Here is a 22,538-nt window from a genome sequence, read left to right on the forward strand (position 1 = left end):
CCATGGTACAGTTTCTGTAATCTCCATTTGACTACTTCATTTGGTGCATTTTTATATTTTTTTCCCTTTCATCAATTAAATTCAATATCTTCTGTGTAATCCAAGGACTTTTGCTTGGACTTTTCTTTTTGCCTGCTGGATCCACTGCTGCATTCACTATCTCAGCTCTGAGTTACCAATTTGCTGTCTGTTGTATTTCTTTTCCCTGTTTGTCTATAAGTGCCCAATGCTCTCTTTGAATCTCTCAACAACTTCTGATCCTTTGTTTTAAAAATCAAGTCTCCTTAATTTCCTACTTTCTGTATTTCCTTCAGTGCAGGTCATAATGAATAAGTTATGGTCAGAGTCCACATCTACCTCTGAGAATGTTTTGCGGTTTAAAAACTGATTCAAAATCTGTGCCTTATCATTATAGAATTATGTAATCTGTTTGAAACCTTCTGGTGTCTCGAAGTGTCTTCCTTGCATACAATCTTATTCTATGATTTTTAAACAAAGTGTCTCAATGTGATCTGTTGCCAGTAGAGTTGACAGTGCATTTGGTCATATCCCTCAGCATTTATTTAGCTTTACTTTAGTAAAAGATTAGTGTACCATATTTTAGAGACAACTACTTCTCTAGCTCTGGGATACTGCCTAGCACATGACATTTAAAATTAACATATTTAAAAATAATTTACTTTCACTCCTGTAATATTCTGCAGGAAGAAATGTTTTTTAAATATGGTTAGTTTTATCTAAGAGTTCCTATGTTGTCAATGACCGTCAGCTTAGAGTTATTTGTGAGCTTAAAAAATTAAAGACTGAAATAAGGATCTGTGGCGTTGCCCACAATTCTTCTACATATCAGAACCTTAAGTTCCTAATGTCTCTCTCTATGTGAAGAAGCAAGATGAAAATTGAATATCCTAGCAAAAATTTGAGACTGTTAAGAGACAGAACACAAGCTTAAATTTGTCAGGGATAGTGGAGTCAATCAGCCATGTATTTATCAATGGAACAATTGTGGCGTATTTTTCAAGTGATTTACAAATCTTGGGAAACCTAAATCAGGATGATTGGATGGGAATTTGAACTCTGTTCCTCCCAAAAGAAAGCTCAGTGTGTCAACCAGCTGGTATACGAGCAATGCTAACTACACCAGTTTCCATAAATCTAGAAATAACTAAAACATGATGTTAGATGTGAGGGGACTTATCCTGGATCTAGAAACATGATATATTTGTCTGCGTTGTCATGCACTATTTATGTTTGTGCTAAGAAAAAGTTTTAGGTGTCCAGAATGGTTGTCAGTTTATTACAGCAACACACTGCAGAGTGTGAGCAGAGTAAACAGGAATAATGCACTTAACAGCAATATAACAACTAATGTTGTTTGTGAATCCCAGAGACAATAAGGAATTCTTCTTGCACAGCTGTTCTCAGTGTTGTAATGATATGCAGAGCATTCTGAACAGTGTGTCAAAAGTGCACCTATGTTTTTCGACAAGGTTGTTGTGATGGTCACAACTTCCATGGAATTACCAGCTTGGTCAAGGATTGTCATAATCTAGGATGAAATAATCTCTTGCACTGACACGGAAATTTTTATGCCTGTATAGCTGTTCAGTCAGTGCATGTGACTGCTGTGCGGAGAATGTGGATTCACTGAATTAAGAATGACATGATGACAGTTAGTGTATGAGAGCTATTATTTATAAATTTGTTTTTCTGTTAAAAGATATCTGGTTGCTGCAGTTCTTTACTAAGCTCTCATTTCTGCTGGTAAGATTTTTGTCACCTGACACTGGAAAATCTTTTAAAATACTATTTTGTTTGTAAAGGTTCTGAAGTTGTAAAGACCAGGTGCGTGAGGGGCGCACCTGTGATCGCACCATGCCACGAAACAAGAGGCGTATCGAGCTCGTCACAGAAGATGAGCGCCAGTTCAGCAAGCGTGCAAGGAATCATGTCAGGTACCAATGTTTCTAAAGAGAGAGTGTGTGTGTGTGTGTGTGTGTGTGTGTGTGTGTGTGTGTGTGTGTGTGTGTGTGTGTGTGTGTGGTGGTTGTTGTTGTTGTTGTTGTTGTTGTTGTTTCACTGTTAATACTAGTATTATTCTTTCAGACACCTTTAGTGCTGTTGTTTATGCTCGAATGCCTCTGGAGATGGTAGATTCCTATTAAACAGAACACTATACCAGAGTATGTTGGTTTAAATGTATGGTAGTTTCCTCTCACACATATTGAGTAAACTTCCTTAAACAGATCAGTTATTAAGGGCACATTCAAAGGATGTACCAATTCATGTGCTATGAGGCTACAACTATCCAGTTAAGTTTCTTGAACACCCTATAAAATCACAAAAAATTGCCCATTACTGTAGTACTAACTGTTGGTAACAATAGTGGGTTATCACAGAGCTGGACAATTTAGATCTCAACCTGAGTAGCAAATGAATTTTGATGCATTATTTGCTAATCTTGTCACAGTATTGGTGATGGCAGTGTACTCCAGGTAGTTTGTTACTAATGATCACTTTATCATATGCTGATGGCCTGCCACACATATTTTTTTTATTGTTTAATATACACTGAAGAGCCAAAGAAACTGATACACCTGTCTAATATTGTGTAGGCCCCACACGAGCATACAGAAGTGCCGCAACACAATGTGGCATGGACTTGACTAATGCCTGAAATACTGTTGGAGGGAATTGACACCATGAATCCTGCAGGGCTGCCCATAAATCTGTAAGAGTACATAGGGGTGGAGATCTCTTCTGAACAGCACATTGCAAGGCATCCCAGATATGCTCAATAATTTTCAGGTCTGGGGAGTTTGGTGGCTAGAGGAAGTGGTTAAACTCAGAAGTGTGTTCCTGGAGCTACTCTGTAGCAATTCTGGATATGTGGGGTATTGCATTGTCCTGCTGGTATTGCCAAAGTCTGTTGGAATGCATAATGGACATGAATGGATGCAGGTGATCAGACTGGATGCTTACATATGTCACCTGCCCGAGTCGCATCTAGATGTATCAGGGGTCCCATGTCACTCCAACTGCACATGCCCCACACCATTACACAGCCTCCACCTGCTGGAACAGTCCCCTGCTGATAGCAGGGTCTTCGGATTCATGAGGTGGTCTCCATACCCCTACACGTCCATCCACTTCATACAATTTAAAATGACTCGTCCGACCAGGAAACATGTTTCCAGTCATCAACAGTTCAATATTTGTGTTGATGGGCCCAGGTAAGGCGTAAAGCTTTGTGTTGTGCGGACATCAAGGGTACACAAGTTGGCCTTCGGCTCCAAAAGCCATTTAGATGAAGTTTCATTGATCAGTTTGCACACTGACACTTGTTGATGGCGCAGTGTTGAAATCTGCAGCAATTTATAGAAGGGTTGCACTTTCATCATACTAAATGATTCTCTTCAGTCTTTGTTGGTCCCATTCTTGCACGATCTTATTTCGGCTGCAGTGTTGTCAGAGATTTGATGTTTCACCGGATTCCTGATATTCATAGTACACTCGTGTAATGGTCGTATGAGAAAATCCCTACTTCATCCTACCTTGGAGATGCTGTGCCCCATCATTTATGCGCCAACTAAAACACCATGTTCGGACTCACTTAAATCTTGAACACTTGTTATTGTAGCAGCAGTAACTGATCTAACAACTGCGACAGACACTTGTCATCTTATATATCCATTGCTGACAACAGCGCAATATTTTGCCTGTTTACATATATCTGTTTTTGAATACGCAGGCCTATGCCAGTTTCTTTGGCACTTCAAAGTATAAATGCTTGTATCCATTGTAGATACTTTACACCTAGCTGCTCATTACATTTATGACTTAAGAGGCAAAATCTTTGTATACACACAACAACATTCTTACAAAGGGTGCTTTGAAAGTTCAACATTTGTGCTACTTTATCTCTTGTTAGTCCTGTTTGGTATGGATCCCACATACTTCAGCAGTATTCTATCACATAGCACAAAATGATTTGTAAGCGGACTCCATTGTAAACTGACTGCATTTTCTCAGTATACTGCCAGTAGATCGAAGTCTGCCGCCAGATTTAATGACTGATTTCTGTTCAGACTCATTGATATTGCAGTCACAGTATTTTGTGGAAAATCTCACATTTTTGAACATTTAAAGCAGGTTGTCAGTCTTTGCATCATTTTAAATAATATCAAAGTCTGACTGAATATTTGTGCAGGCATCAGAAAGTACTTCATTATAGATACATGGCATCATATGCAAAAAGTCTGAGGCTACTGCTAATATTGTCTGACTAGTCATAAATATACAGTATGATCAACACCTACCACAGTACAGTTTGCTAGTGCATACTTGAAGTTACTTGTATGTAAGTTGATGAGTCAACAGTAAAGATAACATGCTGCACCATACTTGAGAAATCCTGAATCCAATCACAAATTCAGTTGATAACCCATATTATTGCCTTCACAAGGTGCTCACAACTCTTGTTCGTGCATGCATGGTGAGCATAGGGCCCCAAGCCATTGCAGCATCTACCTCGTTTCTTGTGCTGCAGTCTTCCATCTGACTACCCTTACTTCTTTTTAATCCTTTTCCATGGTGGCAATCTTTGATGGTAACTGTGGTGTCTCTCTAGGTCCCATTTGATTTAATGTACTTCTCTATCCATTTACTTCTCTATCCATTTACTTCTCTATCCATTTACTTCTCTATCCATTTACTTCTCTATCCATTTACTTCTCTATCCATTTACTTCTCTATCCATTTACTTCTCTATCCATTTACTTCTCTATCCATTTACTTCTCTATCCATTTACTTCTCTATCCATTTACTTCTCTATCCATTTACTTCTCTATCCATTTACTTCTCTATCCATTTACTTCTCTATCCATTTACTTCTCTATCCATTTACTTCTCTATCCATTTACTTCTCTATCCATTTACTTCTCTATCCATTTACTTCTCTATCCATTTACTTCTCTATCCATTTACTTCTCTATCCATTTACTTCTCTATCCATTTACTTCTCTATCCATTTACTTCTCTATCCATTTACTTCTCTATCCATTTACTTCTCTATCCATTTACTTCTCTATCCATTTACTTCTCTATCCATTTACTTCTCTATCCATTTACTTCTCTATCCATTTACTTCTCTATCCATTTACTTCTCTATCCATTTACTTCTCTATCCATTTACTTCTCTATCCATTTACTTCTCTATCCATTTACTTCTCTATCCATTTACTTCTCTATCCATTTACTTCTCTATCCATTTACTTCTCTATCCATTTACTTCTCTATCCATTTACTTCTCTATCCATTTACTTCTCTATCCATTTACTTCTCTATCCATTTACTTCTCTATCCATTTACTTCTCTATCCATTTACTTCTCTATCCATTTACTTCTCTATCCATTTACTTCTCTATCCATTTACTTCTCTATCCATTTACTTCTCTATCCATTTACTTCTCTATCCATTTACTTCTCTATCCATTTACTTCTCTATCCATTTACTTCTCTATCCATTTACTTCTCTATCCATTTACTTCTCTATCCATTTACTTCTCTATCCATTTACTTCTCTATCCATTTACTTCTCTATCCATTTACTTCTCTATCCATTTACTTCTCTATCCATTTACTTCTCTATCCATTTACTTCTCTATCCATTTACTTCTCTATCCATTTACTTCTCTATCCATTTACTTCTCTATCCATTTACTTCACATCAGTTTTTGGCTGAAATAATTTTTGGTCCCCTTTTGGATTTAACCTGCATTTTCAAAATATTTTCTGTAGTATGGACTGACTGGGGAAGAAAACCATAACAGCACCATCTGCATACAGCATTGAAGATCTTTTGTGCACAGTATCCATGTAGACTTGTGTATGTACTTAAAAGCCAACACGGTAGCCAATCTGATGTGATTGGATCGTTATTTACCCTTTTGGTATAGCCCCCTGACAGCACAGGGATTACATCTTTTGAAGCTTTAGCTGTTAGCACACCATGCATGCCAAGGAGTAGATGCCCATATTCTTGGGACATCAGGTCTCCTGGCAGTGGCCATCATGCCAGATGACCTTTGCTGTTCCTGGATGATGCCTGGGGAGAGCTCTTGAGTAGAGTAAGTGGCATCAGGATAGACATTTTGCACATGAAATGCAGTGAACTCGACCAAATCAGTGCCCATACTGGTCTTAGTATCTTGATAGATAAATATAAATAATTCAATACAGACAGTTACCATAGAACTGCTTTCCCTACCCTGGGTACCCGAAGGGAAGAGAGAGAGGCCAGAAGACTGGGAACGAAACAATGGAGTTACTTTCAAAGGGACGAAACCATTATGTTTTTGGTGGAGCAAATAGAAGATAAATTTGGAGAAGTAGACTCATTGGGAAAATTGCAAAATGGATAACTTTTGATTAGTCTCTCCTCTGCTGCACAATTTCAAGTGCAGGGGCGAGGGCCGGTACGCGAGAGCAGGGGCCAGGGCATCTCCCTCTACATACTGTAGCAGGAGAGGGGGGTGGTTCTAGACCCTACCTCTCTTAACAGCTGCTTGTGTTATCCCTCTTTTCCTCTGTATTAATTGCTTTTAGATGCGGTTTGCCCCCTTTCACTGTCACACCCTGTTTCTCCATTTTAGGTGTTCAACTGGTGGATTAGTGAATGCTGTTGCTCTTCAGTGTGTTTGCTATACTTGATTGGGGGTGTGATGACTGGAGGAGGGATGGCCCCCATCGAATGCACAGTCCCAGGGGACACTCACCTGGCCCCACCTGCGTTGATCGTTTCTCGTGTTTCATTATCGACGGTATTATGAAAAGGATGGATTGCTACACGCCATATAGTGGAGAATGTCAAATCAAACACCTTTCAGCCATCTAATTTCCAAACTGTTATTTTATTTTGCTGTCAGCTTCGGCAGTTTACTACACCATCTTCAGCCCCCTAACCAATGTGTTGGAAAATTCCAACCTCAGTTCTTGTCAAAACAGGGGCCAGACATGTGTGTAGATTTCTGCCTGATACAGTGATCACTTTCACCATCAACTGGACGACCATCATATAAACAATGTTTTTCTGGATGGTATGATTTTCAAAACCTAATGAAAACAAAATGGCATTGAATGTAGTGTTCAGAAACAAAAACCTATTTAATTGTCTTTGTCTGTTTTTACAATTCGTCCATCAAATCAGGGGGTCCATTCTGCCCCACCTTGTGTAATGTAACATAATTAATAGTAATTGAAAATGGAAAACACACAAATCCAATTATTTCAGTTTTTGCTGAGATTTTTATTTCATGTAAGGGACATTCAAAAAGAAATGAACCGGAGGCATAATTACAGAAACCGGTACCCAAATGTTAGAAGTATTGACCCTGGCTGTCGAGGCACCAATGTGAACCATTTTTGCACGTGCAGCTGGATGTCGTTGTCAGAGGTGAATTGTTTGCCCCTCAGAGCCTTTTTAAGGGGACCAAAAATGGCGTAATCATGAGGATAGAGGTCCGGACAGTATTGAGGGTGGCAGAGAACCTCCCATTTGAATTTCTGTAGGAGTGCCGCGACTGTGTTGGCTGTGTGAGACTTGGCATTCCCATAGATTAGAATGACCCCACGGGTGAGATTGCATGGTCATTTTGATTTGATCGCTTGGTGAAGGATGGTCAAGGTTTGTGAGTAACGATGGGCATTCACTGTTGTCCCGTGCTGTAGCAAATGAATCAGAAGGGGGCCAGCTTGGTCAAAGGAGGTCAGCATAACCTTTTCTGCAATCATGTGGATGACGACATCCAGCTGTACATGCGGAACTGGTTCACATCGCAGATCCGGGAATTTTATGAGACAGCCATTCAACACCTTGTGTCACAGTGGGACAAGTGTCTCAATAGCCAGGGTCAATACTTCTAACACACAGGTACTGGTTTCTGTAATTATGCCTCCGGCTCATTTTTTTTTGAACGCCCCTTATACTGAGAGAGAAACATTGCATTCCCCAGGGTAATATCATAAAAAACATTCATAGCATAAAAATTCAGAGCAACGTGAACAATGTGTGAAAGCTCATCTTTTACTGTGAATATCATCAACAAAAGCAGCCTTGTCAGTGCTGGTAAGTACCTCACAATCTAGCAACAATTTGTGGTAAGGCACAAAAGCTGGAGCTTGTAATTGTTTATGGATCAAGACATTTATTTAAATTATGTTGCTTCTACTTTTGATTTTTCTTTCATTCTGCGAAGAAAATGGTAAAATTCTGTATTTAGCAAATCTAATTCATTACCGGTCAGTAAAAGTGTATGTTGCAGGGTTGACAGAATTACTTTTAATGAGCACATTGGTATTCAGATTTCATTGACAAACAGTTGATCATATAAGGTGCAGTTGGTTTGCCCACCCCACTGATCAGTAATGTACGGAAAGTCTCTATTTTGAAAAGGTCATTAAATTGTGTCCAAAAGGTTCCAAACTGTGTAAGTGTAGACCAGATGTGGCTTAAATTCAAAGCAATAGTGTTGACAGTGATTGAGATTTTTGTACCAAAAAATTAATAAGAGATGGAAATGATCTGCCATGCCATTCAAAACAGATCACAAAGGTGGTGCAGAAGTAACAAAAAAAAAATCATGCCAGCTCTAAAAGAATGCAAAATCTCAAGGGTTGGCAATGATTTACAGAATATCTAAATTTATTGTGGACTGTAATTTGAGATGATTTTAATAGTTTCCACAATGAAACTCTGTAGTGAAACCTAACAGAAAATCCATAGGTACTCTGGTAATCACTAAACAAGCAAGAAACAGTTAGTACCTTCACTGTGTAACAGCAATAGTAATAAAACAGTGCCACTAAAGTGGAGTTAGTGAATAGTTTTCTGGAATTATTTCACCAAAGCAAACAAAGTAAGTATTTTAGAATTTGAATCGAGAACAGTTGCCAACATAACTCTGAAGTAGATACCCTCGGTATAGTGAAGTGAAGTGATTTAAATCACTTACTGAAGGCAGGTCTTCAGGTCCAGATTGTATGTCTATTTCTTTCAGAGTATGCTGGCATGATAGATCCATACATAGCAATCTTAGGTTGGCAGCCCTTCAGCCAGGCGACTAGCGCGAGTTTTGGTGTTCTCGTAAAGATAAGTCATTTTAGATTATAAAACACATAGATTAGTACTGATTACGTGGTAAATAGGTGTATTAGTGTGCCTTTTAAGTGTACCGTTAAAAATTTCATTTTTCTTTACGTAATAAAGCAGAAAACGCGAAAAGACCGTACAGTCGTATTTTCTGTTTACGTTCTGCTGCAGCAAATCTATAGAATTTCGTTTAGTTGTTCCTTGCTCTCTCCAACAATTTAACTTAGTGTACCTCTTCATTATTTAACTAGCATTTCCGGAAAGTAGCGTAAAGTTTAAGTTGTTGTTTCAGAAACTTTGCACTTTTGTTTTTGTTTACACACAGTTGCGTATAGGCCAAATTTGTGTAACCGAATTTTCGTGTTTATCTGTAATTGAACTGACTTATTCTTAATAAACCATTACGTTTATCATGAGTGAAAAGTGCTTGACTTGCCGTAGAATTGTTAGGTCGGGGCTTTGGTGTGATGGGTGCTGTAGTTTTTTCCATGTGGGTGACTGTAGTGGCGTTGGAATAGGGTTAGTAAATGAGACTCGTGAGTGGTTTTGTAGGATTTGTAGTAGAGATAGGAAGATACTGGAACAGGAGGGGAAAATTGCCGCCCTTCAGGCTGAGTTAGACAAGGCCAGGGGAGATCTTCACAGGTTAAGGAGGGATAAGGGTAAAGAGAGGTGGGACATGGCAACAGGCAACAGGAGGAACAGGCCAAGAACTTTGTCTGACAGCTTCATGGTGAATGTGGAAAATAGATTTGACCTGTTGCTTCAGTTAGAAGCTGGTGAGCCTCAAGCAGTTGCAGGTGTAGACAGGGCACAACAAACTTTCAGCAGCAAATTGAAATGTAAGAATGTAAGGAAATCAGTAAAGAGAAAGAAAGTGTTGTTGTTAGGTAGTTCCCATGGAAGAGGTGTTGGCCAACTTTTGCAGGATGAACTAGGATCAGAATACCAGGTCACCAATTTTTTTAAACCTAGTGCTGGTCTGGAGCAGGTGACAGAGGATTTAGGATCACTTCGCAAAGATTTCACTAAGGAAGAGACCGTGGTTATAGTGGGTGGGGCAGGTAACAGTATTCACAGATATCCTGGGTACAGTATAGAGTGTGACCTGGCGAAGATTGTATCAGCATCGAAGCATACTGGTGTTGAGTTTGTATCTGTTCTTGGGCGCCATGACCGACCTCATTTGAACTCTTCTGTCAAGAGAGTTAATTGGGAGCTGGAATGGCTGCTTATGTCGGGTGCAGGGTCACACATTGGTGTGGTTCCTGTTGATTCTCTCAGTAGGTGGGATTATACTAGGCATGGCCTTCACCTCAACAGGAAGGGAAGGGTAAATTGGCTGGGGAAATAGCAGAAAAGTTAAAGGGGGGAGGCACTGTCATGAGTGGTAAAATACCAGTGGTTATAGGGTTCAGAAAAGACCCTTTTTTAGGGTAGGGAGGACAGAAAGAAAGCAAATTTTAAGAGAGGTTAGAACTGAGACAAATCTTCAGTTTGAGAAAGAAATCAAAAAACATAATTCCAGCTTATTACATCAGCATAAACAGCTATTAGTTAAGAATTTTCAACAGTCAGCAGATATTATAACTGTACCAAATTTTAACTCAGTCAGTGTGAAATGTCAGCTATCTTTGTTGCGTCAAAATATTCGAGGACTGAGAAATAAAATTAATGAATTAACTATCTGCATAGATGAATTAGTCTTCAAACCCAGCTGACATAATCTGCCTCTCTGAACATCATGTGACCACTGGTATAGAACTTTTAAGTGTTACAGGGTTTAGGTTAGCATCTCACTTTTGTAGATCAGAAATGGAGAAAGGAGTAGTTGCCACATTCATTAGGAACTGTTATAAATTTAAGAACATAGACATTCATAAATTTTGCCTAGAAAAGCATATGGAAGCATGTGCAACAGAATTAGAATTTCACAAAAAATCCTTCATAATATTAAGTGTATATTGAGCACCTGCAGGTAACTTTAATCTGTTTGTAAACCACCTTGAAGCTGTACTGGCCCATTTAACAACCAAAAACAAAGAAATAGTGGTTGCTGGTGATTTCATTGTAGATTATTTTAAAGACTCTCCCAATAAGAACTTATTTGAGTTAGTAACACTATCATTCAACTTAATTCCCACTGTAAAGTTCCCCACTAGGGTAGCCACTTGCTCACACAGCCATTGATAATATCTTTATAGAAAAGTCCAATGAACAAAATTATATCACAAAACCAATAGTCAATGGCCTCTCAGACCATGACATGCAGTTCCTTCTGTTAAATGTTAATACTGAAGAGCTCAGATTTAACAGATTTTATATCCTCAAGAGGGTAATCAGTAAGCCAAAAATTGATTATTTTAGGACACTCCTCAGAGACATTCACTGGACTGATGTTTACAGTGCTCATGGCATGAATGAAAAATATAACATTTTTGCTAATAAAGTGCTTACCTTATTCGAACAATGTTTTCCCCCAAAACTTACCTAGGTTAGAGCAAAGTCTACAAAAAAAGCCATGGATTACTCGAGGAATAGGGGTATCTTGTAAAACAAAAAGAAAACTGTATCTGTCAATCCGAAACAGTTCCGATGTTGATGCTATAGCGCATTATCAGAAATACTGCAAAATATTAAAGGCTGTAATACGGATGTCAAAGCAAATATATTACAAGGAAAAGATAGTCATATCAGATAACAAAATAAAGACAATATGGGATATAGTGAAGGAGGAGACCGGTAGAACCAGACATGAAGAGGAACAAATAGCATTAAGAGTAAATGATACATTGGTGACAGATGTGTAGTGTTGCAGAACTTTTTAATAAACATTTTATAACTGTTACTGAAAAGATGGGGTTGTCAGGTTCGGTAGATGCTGCTATGGAATACCTCAGACCAGAAATATCAAGCACCTTCCATAATATGAATTTGACCCTCACTACCCCAACAGAAATAATGTCCATCATAAAATCTTTAAAATCAAAAACATCTAGTGGGTATGATGAAATATCAACAAAGTTAATTAAAGAATGTGATTCTGAGCTAAGTAACATATTAAGCTATCTGTGTAACCAGTCGTTTATCAGTGGAATATTTCCTGAATGGCTGAAATATGCTGAAGTTAAGCCACTGTTTAAGAAGGGAGATAAAGAAATAGCATCAAATTTCTGTCCAATTTCACTGTTGGCAGCATTCTCAAAAATTTCCGAAAAAGTAATGTACTGTCAAAGGCATTTGACTGTGTAAATCACAATATCCTTTTAAGTTAGAGTATTATAGTGTAACAGGAAATGCTGCAAAATGATTCAAATCTTATATCTCTGGCAGCAAAGAGACATGTATCAAGCTATCGAGCATCATCCAACTGGGAACTAATTAAATGTGGGGTCCCACAAGGTTCCATTTTGGGGCCCCTTACTTTTTCTTGTGTATATCAATGACCTTTCATCAGTAACATTACCAGATGCCAAGTTTGTTTTGTTTGCCGATGATACAAACATTGCAATAAATAGCAAATCAAGTGTAGTCTTAGAAAGATCAGCTAATAAAATATTTGTGGACATTAATCACTGGTTCCTAGCCAATTCTTTGTCACTAAACTTTGAAAAAAACACACTACATGCAGTTCAGAACTTGTAAGGGGTGTCCCAAGAGTATATGTCTAACATATGATGACAAGAAGATAGAAGTGGACAGTGTTAAATTCTTGGGATTACAGCTTGATAATAAATTCAACTGGGAGGAGCACACCACAGAACTGCTGAAGCGTCTTAACAAATCTGTTTGCAATGTGAATTTTGTCAGGCATAGGGGATATAAAAGTGAAAAAGCTGCCATACTATGCTTACTTTCATTCCATAATGTCATATGGGATTATTTTTTGGGGTAATTCATCAATCCAAGCTAAAGTTTACCGGGCACAAAAACGTGCAGTAAGAGTTATATGTGGTGTGAACTCAAGAACATCCTGCAGAAGCCTGTTTAGGCAACTAGGGATACTAACTACTGCTTCCCAATATATTTATTCCTTAATGAAATTTGTCATTAAAAATACAGGGTGAGTCACCTAACATTACCGCTGGATATATTTCGTAAACCACATCAAATACTGGCGAATCGATTCCACAGATCGAACGTGAGGAGAGGGGATAGTGTAATTGGTTAATACAAACCATAAAAAAATGCACGAAGTATGTTTTTTAACACAAACCTACGTTTTTTTTAAATGGAACCCCGTTAGTTTTGTTAGCACATCTGAACATATAAACAAATAGGTAATCAGTGCCGTTTGTTGCATTGTAAAATGTTAATTACATCCGGAGATATTGTAATCTAAAGTTGACGCTTGAGTACCATTCCGCTGTTCGATCGTGTGTATCGGAGAGCACCAAATTACGTAGGGATCCAAAGGGAACGGTGATGGACCTTAGGTACAGAAGAGACTGGAACAGCATATGACGTCCACATGCTAATAACCTTTTATTGGTCTTTTTCACTGGCACACATGTACATTACCATGAGGGGTGAGGTACACGTTCGACGGGCATTTCATAGGACGTGGAGGACGCACAAATTGACCAGCCCGTTCTCCTGATCTTACACCTCTGGACTTCTTTCTGTGGGGTATGTTAAAGGAGAATGTGTACCGTGATGTGCCTACAACCCCAGAGGATATGAAACAACGTATTGTGGCAGCCTGCGGCGACATTACACCAGATGTACTGCGGCGTGTAAGACATCCATTACGCCAGAGATTGCAATTGTGTGCAGCAAATGAAGGCCACCACATTGAACATCTATTGGCCTGACATGTCGGGACACACTCTATTCCACTCCATAATTGAAAACGGAAACCACGTGTGTAAGTGTACCTCACCCCTTATGGTAATGCACATGTGCGTCAGTGAAAAAGACCAATAAAAATGTTAGCATGTGGACGTAATTTGCTGTTCCAGTCTCTTCAGTACCTAAGGTCCATCACCGTTCCCTTTGGATCCCTACGTAATTCGGTGCTCTCTGATACACACGATCGAACAGCGGAGGAGTGGTACTCAAGCGTCAACTTTAGGTTACAATATCTCCGGATGTAATTAACATTTTACAATGCAACAAACGGCACTGATTACGTATTTGTTTATATGTTCAGATGTGCTAACAAAACTAACGAGGTTCCATTTAAAAAAACATAGGTTTGTGCTAAGAAACATACTTCCGTGCATTTTTTTATGGTTTGTATTAACCAATTACTCTAGCCCCTCTCCTCACGTTCGGTCTGTGGAATCGATTCGTCAGTATTTGATGTGGTTTACGAAATATATCCAGCGGTAACGTTAGGTGACTCACCCTGTATATCACTTTTTCAAACCAACAGCTCAATTCATGGAATCAATACTAGAAATAAGAATACTCTTCACAAGGATATAAAGTTGCTTAGTCTTGTGCAAAAAGGTGTGCATTATTCAGGAACACACATTTTCAATAACTTGCCAGCAGCCATAAAAAGCCTAACAACCAATGAAATTCAGTTTAAGAGAAGCCTAAAGGATTTATTGGTGGCCAACACCTTCTACTCCATTGATGAATTTCTCAGCAAAACCAACTAGTTTGTTTGTATATATATAAGTACAATATAACTTCTGCACCATTTCAGTGCAGTAATGTGTTCATTGTAAATAAGTATTATAGTAGTTGTATTACATGTTTATTACCTTATAAATAAATAAAAAAACTTTTATTTTAAATTCAGTGCGTTAGTATTTGTAAAATGACTTTCATATAGTGTTCATTAAAAAATGACTATCATTCCACTTGGGACCTGTGGAATGGTACATTAGCTTATTTGTTTTAGTTGTAAATATTTGTCATGTATTGTTGTTTTTCTGACATGTTCCACATCCTGGAGGACCACCTCATTACGGATCAATTGGAATGAAAGTAAATCTAATCTAATACAGCTACTGACTAGACGAAATATCCATACTTAAAGGTGGGGAAGTTGCATAGGTCACACCAGTACTTAAGAAAGGAAATAGGAGTAATCCAGTGAATTACAGACCCATATCATTGACATCAATTTCCTTTAGTATCTTGGAACATACACTGTATTCGAACATTCTGAATTACCTCAGAAAATGCTTTATTGACAAACAGTCTGCACATATTCAAAATATATTGTTCTACAGGGTATCTCAAGTTGATTTCGAATTTTTATTTATTTATATAATCTGATCTCATTAGGGGCATCAGACCCCCTCTTACATTGGACCAGTGTTTCACACATACAGTTAATTTTTTACATGATAGTTATCTAAGAAATAACAATTTTAATACAACAGATAGTATTAAAATTATTTGAGAGTCAGTAGTGACAGTGTGAGTAAATAATACTGACTATGAACTAATAATATTGGCAGTACTTGTACTACAGCTGCTGCTACCATGAGTAGTGATAATAGTAATATTATTTTTGGATTTACAGAAGGCTTTTGACCCTTTGTCTCACAAGCAACTTCTAAGCAAATTGCATGCCTATGGAGTATAGTCTCATTGTATGACTGGGTTCATTATTTCCTGTCAGAAAGGTCACAGATTGTAGTAATTGATGGAAAGTCAGTGAGTAAATAAGAAGTGATAGCTGGCATTCCCCAAGGAAATGTTGTAGGTCCTATGCTGTTCCAAATCTGTATAAATGATTTATTAAACAATTTGAGCAGCTCTGTTAGATAGTTTGCAGAGTATGCTATTGTTTACCATTTTGTAAAGTCATCAGATGATCAAAACCAATTGCAAGATTTTTTTAGTCAAAATATCTTTATGATGAGAAATGTGGCAAGACAGTGAACAATAAAAAGTGTGAAATAATCCATGTTAGTATTAAAACAAATCTGTTAAATTTTGGTTACACGATAAATTGTGTGAATGAAAAGGCTGTCTATTCAGCTAAGTCCTTACAGATTACTATTACAAACAACTTTAATACAAGTAGTCACATACATAGTACCTACCATGGGGAAGGTGAACCAGAGGCTGCATTTTACTGCCAGAAGATGCAACTCTCATTTCTAGTATCTTTATCATCAGAGTGAATACAATGAAATACAAACAGGAATCTTTCATACAGCATAGTAACTGCAAATACATTATACCATCTATATCCCACAGATCATTGAAATGGAGATGGGAAGCTTTGTAAGGTCCTGTGTGTAGCAAAAGATCGATGAAGGCATTCATTGCCACACTGTATCTCGTGCATAATGAGATCTGTCAAACCATACATGAATGTTTGTCATGTGCATGTTAGTGTACATAAGTGTCATCCATCAATTTATCATCAAAATAAAGAAAAAAGATCTTTTTTTTTTTCACATCTTCACCAATGACTAACTGGCTTCATGTTATTTAATCTACCCACATTTACTTACATAGTAATCTTTATTAATAAATGCCTTGGAAAATTTTCCACTTGAAGAAGCAGCCACATTTGTGTCTGTGTCATGTTGCTGTATTTAAAGTTGTCCTCTACATTTTCTCAGCTACCCTCATATACCTAAGTTCATAGCAGATCTGACATAATTCTGTCATCTGTGAGAAACGTGTACATTTTCGGAAGAGACATGAGAAAAAATGTTTGACCCCTCCATGTGGAGAAAAATATGAAAATACCAAAAACATGAACATTACCATGCCTAATGTAGGAAACCAGTTGGCATTCAAAACAACTTGCAGTCATCTTGGAATGGATAAGTACAGGTTCTGTATGGTTTTCAAGTGAATCTTATACTGTTCTTCGTGCAAAATATTGGAAAGTTGAGGTAATGATAATGTAGATGGATAGCAATCTAACACCCCTCTATCCAGAGTAGACCAAAAAGGCTAATTAATATTTACATTGGATGATAGGTGGCCAGGGGAGATGCAACAACTCATCCTCGTCCTCACAAAACCAGCCCTGGACAATGTGAGCTGTGTGAATAGGGGCCCTGTCATCTTGGAACACAGCATCACCATTGGGGAACAAACTTTATGCCGTGGGATGGACCTGATCAGCCACAATGATCACATAATCCTTGACAGTAATGCAACCTTGCAGAGTAGTAATCATGGGATCCAAGGAATACCGTGATGTGAGTGCCTAAATCGTCACTGAAGTAAATTTGGGCAGAAGTTGGAAACAGTGGAAACCAGGCTTATATGATCAAATGCCATTCTTCTATTGCTCCATATTCCAGTTTTTATGGCTTGGGCATAATGGTGTCCTGTTATGGGCATTTGTATCACTGATATGTGGTTTTGGAATTCCAGCATTCCTTGCTTCTGAAGCTACCTTGATGATGTTTTTGATGCTGACAGGGTTCGTGATTGCAGCATTCAGTTCAGCAGTGTTTGTGTTGTTGTTGTTGTTGTTGTTGTTGTTGTTGTTGGTTTTTTTTTTTTTTTTTTTTTTTTTTTTTTTTTTTTTAAAATCACAATCCTCTTCAATGACCATCTGTCACAACCACTTAACACACACTTTCATCTGCATCAGGATTTGGTGCTTTCCCATTAAGCAGTATAAATCTTCAATATGGTACCCCGTGAAACACCAAACATTTCAGTTACTTTGGTTATGAAAGCACCTAACATATGATCATGAACAAATTGTCCACGTTTGAATTCACTTAACTCCAACATAATACACTAAGATTTACACAGAATGCTGTTTTGACCATGACTGACACATGTAACCCATTGAGGACGTTGAACAGATGATGTTTGTGGTTGAATACAACAGTGCAATCTGCAGGCATGGCTAGCATCTGTATTTATGTTCAAGTATGCATTTCTCGTGGTGTTTCCATATGTTTGTCCAACCCCTGTACACACTTCAAAAAACTTGTAAGTATCACAAAAGTGACAGTAATAAATTTACTTCAGAGATGGTGCACATAAGACAGTGGTGTTGATCACACATACTCGTGTTGGGATACTAAATAACACAGGTGGTTGTGTGTCGCCAAAACACACGTTATAAGGAAACAATGAGGGTGACAGTGGTATTAAACAGAGCTCAAGAGACAGCCACACAACAGATGAGTTTACATTACACCTTTGTTCCTTACAATGTCAGAAAAAAGTAGAGATGTTCAGAATGTAACAGTATGTACAAATTGATTTGTGATGTGAATGTGTAATGACCCATTCCACATCATTACAATCTGTCATGAAAAATGATCCATGAAACACCTTACTAATTATCTAACTAACTAGTTCACGAAGAAGAAAAACTCTTTAGTCATATTGATGAAGTGTGACCTGATAAGTGTTAACGAGACACGGAATCATAACCTTCTTTCTTTCCTTTAATCTGGACAGTGTTTCACGATATTAGTCAAGCATTTTAGCTGTAGTAAGCTTCAGAGTGGTTTAGCAATTACCGTATAGCCCTGATCTTGCCATATTTGAAAGTCAATGATTTTCCATAGTCAAACACTCCCAGCCATTGTGAAAAGTTAATGCAAGAAGCTACACAAAGACCTCTGAAATAATTGTTTTGTAAGTGCTTTCAAATGACAAAATTGTCTGTTTCAGAAGAAATGAGGCTTCTGTGTGTGAGAGTCTATTCATTTGTGATCTATTCAGATGTCAGTCCCCAAAGGCAAAATTAAAATTAGATGTTATTTCTTACTATCAAAGCTTAATTACTAAAGTACACAGGTAAAGCTTTTGTGAGATTTAAAGTTTGTTTACTTTTGATCTGCAATAGTTTATTAGTGCAGCATTTTAGGTAATTAGTAAGCAAGTGAAATTTTTGGAGGTGGTAACCACTCATTTTCTTACAGCCTGTGAACTAACTTATGAGCTATTATAAAATGATGTACACTTTTCTGTGAAATCAAAACCATAAGGCATCCTTCACTTTTTTTAACATGTTCAGAGCATTGTTAGAGGGGAAAGAAGTAATAAGTGATAGAAAAAATCATGGTGCCAAACTCTGAACCTTTTTGGAGCTTCAGAATTGGACAATGAAAATATTGATATGTGGTCGAGAGAGAACTGTAATGAGACAGAACTTTTATTGGTGATTAGTTTTCTCTTTATGATTGGGTTCTTAGTTACATGTGTAGTAAGATTCCAAATCTGTTTCAGTTCTAGAAGAATTGCAAGAGACAATTCAGCATTTACTCAGAGACGATGTGTGCAGTTGTTTAGGGAATACACTGTGCCTACTGAACCAGACACATTGGGTACGTATCAATGTTTTCACTTTTTAATGAGGTATTTGCTAGAGCTGTTGATGTCATCCAGTTTGTTGCTGTTCCTTCTCATCTTCATCATAGATGTGCCTGATAATTTTTAATCATTTGTGACTACTAACAACAATCTTAACTTCATGATGTATTGTTGAGCAATGCCTTTCTATTGGCTTAACTAGAGGGACACTCAACTACATTATACTGAACTGTGCTTTGCACTAGATTGCCAGTCAGTATCCTGCCTCATGTGGCAGGCTCCAGGCCAAAGCCACATTGTTTGGTGATTTACATCACCAGCGTGCAACATACAAAGTTGGCTATAAAGTGTACCAGGAAGGCTTAATCTGGGCTCCATCCTGTTTTCTATGGTGCAGCTCACCCTCTGTCTGCATCTCCATCCATTTTATAATGAAAGAGATTACATTTTCAACTAATCTCCTTCTCGCAGTCCTACGATGATCGAGGTGCAGTTCTTTCTTTGTTTCATATTCTTAAGAAAACCCACCAGAGTCATAATTATCTGTGTTATTAGAGACCAGAGACTGCACAGGTAATTGAAAATATCCATGTTTTTACCCCAACTGCTATTTACTATATTTGCAAAATGTGCTATGTATCACATATGAAACACCACTACATTACTTCCATGTTACTTGCCAGAAACACCTTAGTAACAAAATTACACTCAAAATAAATCAGGTTTCATATTACTTGCTTTCAGAACACTTTCAGGAAATAATTTTCCAGTTGTTTCTTTTCCGTTTTTCTCTTACATTTTCATGACTACAGTTCTCATTTTCCAGAGTGTCAAAATATTGGTATAATCAAATGACAGTGAAACATGAGTCATATACGTAATAGTGTATTCTGAATGAAAATAATCATTCTAATTATAACTGAATACTTCAGGCCTCATTTTCCATTTGTTTAGAGATCGTTGAACAATGTACAGGTAATCGGGGGCTTGTTGTATTATAAAATTTGTAACGCCTTTAGTATGAGATGTCTCTGAAGTGAGAACTGATTTGCCAGAAGGAAGTGAAAGCTGCAGCTCAGATTTTCTGCATAGTCAACATATCGCTTGATACTTACGAAAGCATGGCAAGATTTTCAGATTCTTTATTTAGAATGTCATTAAGAGAAAAATCTTAAACAATGATATTTTTCTTTAATCATTGTATTTAGCAGATTCTTCAAATATGAACATTCTGCCACAAAAAGGGATTTTCATAGTACAGTGTCAACAAAGATAGTACAATTGAAACTGCAAAAACAGAACAGTCACAGTAAATTTGCCATAGTCTGTAGTAAACCAAACTGATGTAAAAAAGAGACTTCACTTGTGCAAGAAATTCAAAATGTGACCTAATGTCTGACTGAAGTGTGAAATGTGATCCACTGTGTTCACTCTTGCACTTCCCCCAAGGCAAGATATGTTTACTTGTGATGCAGGTATTGTCAGCTACTGTATGTTGAATCTTCAAAGTTGATGGCGATTGTAGTGATGATAACCCCATTCACGCAGCTCTGAATGTCAAAGGTTGGTTTGATGAGCATGAAGGACATCTAATATATTCTACCTGCCTTATCAATCCGTTGTGAGCTGTATATGAAAAATCTGCAATGTTTAGAGAACTGGGACATTTTCTGTGTAACAAATTTGTGTGTGTCAGTCCCCTGAAGGTAATGCCCATATTGGTGGCCTCCACACTAATTTAGTAAGTGTTAATACTGTTTGATCCAACAGCCAAGGTGCTTGACTTAATTACTTTTCTTTATACCATCTTCACTCTGTTACAGTTCGTATTTCGTGTTCCCTAGAGACACCCAGTCACAGTTTCCAAATCTAATATATTTTTGTTGAAAGCTGGGTGATCATTGCCCTCACACGCTTGTCATATATACTGATAATTTTGTGACATATTATTGTATTGTAAATAATGAGAAAGGTGGTGTTCCATAAAAGAATAAAATGACATAAAGCTGATATTACAGGACCTGAAGGAATGGAAAAATTCTGTGCTGACATTGGTGTGGAGCCAGAAAATGTAGTAATGCTGGTATTAGCGTGGAAGATGAATGCAAGGCAAATGGGATTTTTTACTCTTAATGAATGGCTGAGAGGTTTTGTGGATCTACAGTGAGTATCTATTTGTTATAGAGAGTACTGATGTGTATGCACATTTGAGCATATATACAGGGTGGTTAACAATTCCTGTTACATGTTTCTGGGAGTTGTAGAGGGGTCTTAATAGATAAAGTTTTTACCAGGAACCCATGTCCAGAAATGTAGTATTTGGATATAAAATAAGTTTGAGCATTGGACCACTTTCAAATCTCCCGCTTCATGGTACTTGTACAAAACTGAGGAGAGCGTCCTTTCATCAGGCCCTGTTGTAATTATGGCATCACGTACCACCTTCATCAGACATAAACAACAGATGCAAGAAACTGGAATGTTAAAACTAGGTGGGTTGGCTGTGGTGCTCCATGGGCACACTAAACTCCGCACTTTGAAGAGGTCACCCTTCGTCACATACAAGAGAACCGAACAACTAGTACTTGAAACTTTCCCATGCCATGGGCTCCAGTAAACCACACACGTCAAAGCTGATTGTGTCTGCTGTGTACACACTGATGTTAAAACGTACTTTACTTGCAAAAGATATCTGTCTGGACATGAGTTTACTTTATCTACTAAGTTGCCTCTACAAACTTTAGGAATTGTGAAACACCCTGTATATACGCATGATTCAGCTATCAAGGGGAGGGTATGACGTGTGGGTAATTGACTTTGATCAAGTTTTGCAAGGACTTTCTACATTGAAAATAGACACTTGTGTTTTAGCTTAGATTTCTGCTACACACTCCCTAGTTCTTGAAAAATAGAGGTCAAAGTTGATGATGGAAAACTGTATTCTCAGTGCTAGACATTGAAATATCGTCTAAAAACAAACATTTTTTATTATATAATATGGGTCCAAAGGTAATAATCTTTGAGTTATTAATGTTTTGTTTTTTCATGTTTTAGCTAATGTATTTGCCATTCTGTACATGTAGTGGAGGGAGGTCGTTGGTTGTGCAGTTGAGACGTTAAGACTGCCAAATTGCTGGTCTGGGTTTGATTCTTGGGCATAGCTTTTTCCTTTGA

General features: G+C 37.7%; 1 protein-coding gene across 1 annotated transcript in view; it reads left to right on the top strand.

Annotated features, from left to right (window-relative positions):
• LOC126184559 (DCN1-like protein 4) overlaps nucleotides 1-22,538 on the top strand; it is a 134,403-nt gene that overhangs the window by 58,776 nt on the left and 53,089 nt on the right. Inside the window, exons 2-4 of the mRNA XM_049926986.1 lie at nucleotides 1,824-1,955; nucleotides 19,281-19,378; nucleotides 21,383-21,527. Coding sequence (XP_049782943.1) covers nucleotides 1,876-1,955; nucleotides 19,281-19,378; nucleotides 21,383-21,527 — 323 coding nt within the window. The 5' untranslated portion in view covers nucleotides 1,824-1,875. The remainder of the gene's footprint in view (nucleotides 1-1,823; nucleotides 1,956-19,280; nucleotides 19,379-21,382; nucleotides 21,528-22,538) is intronic.

This window comes from Schistocerca cancellata, chromosome 4 (genome assembly GCF_023864275.1).
Source record: "Schistocerca cancellata isolate TAMUIC-IGC-003103 chromosome 4, iqSchCanc2.1, whole genome shotgun sequence".
NCBI lineage: Eukaryota > Metazoa > Arthropoda > Insecta > Orthoptera > Acrididae > Schistocerca > Schistocerca cancellata.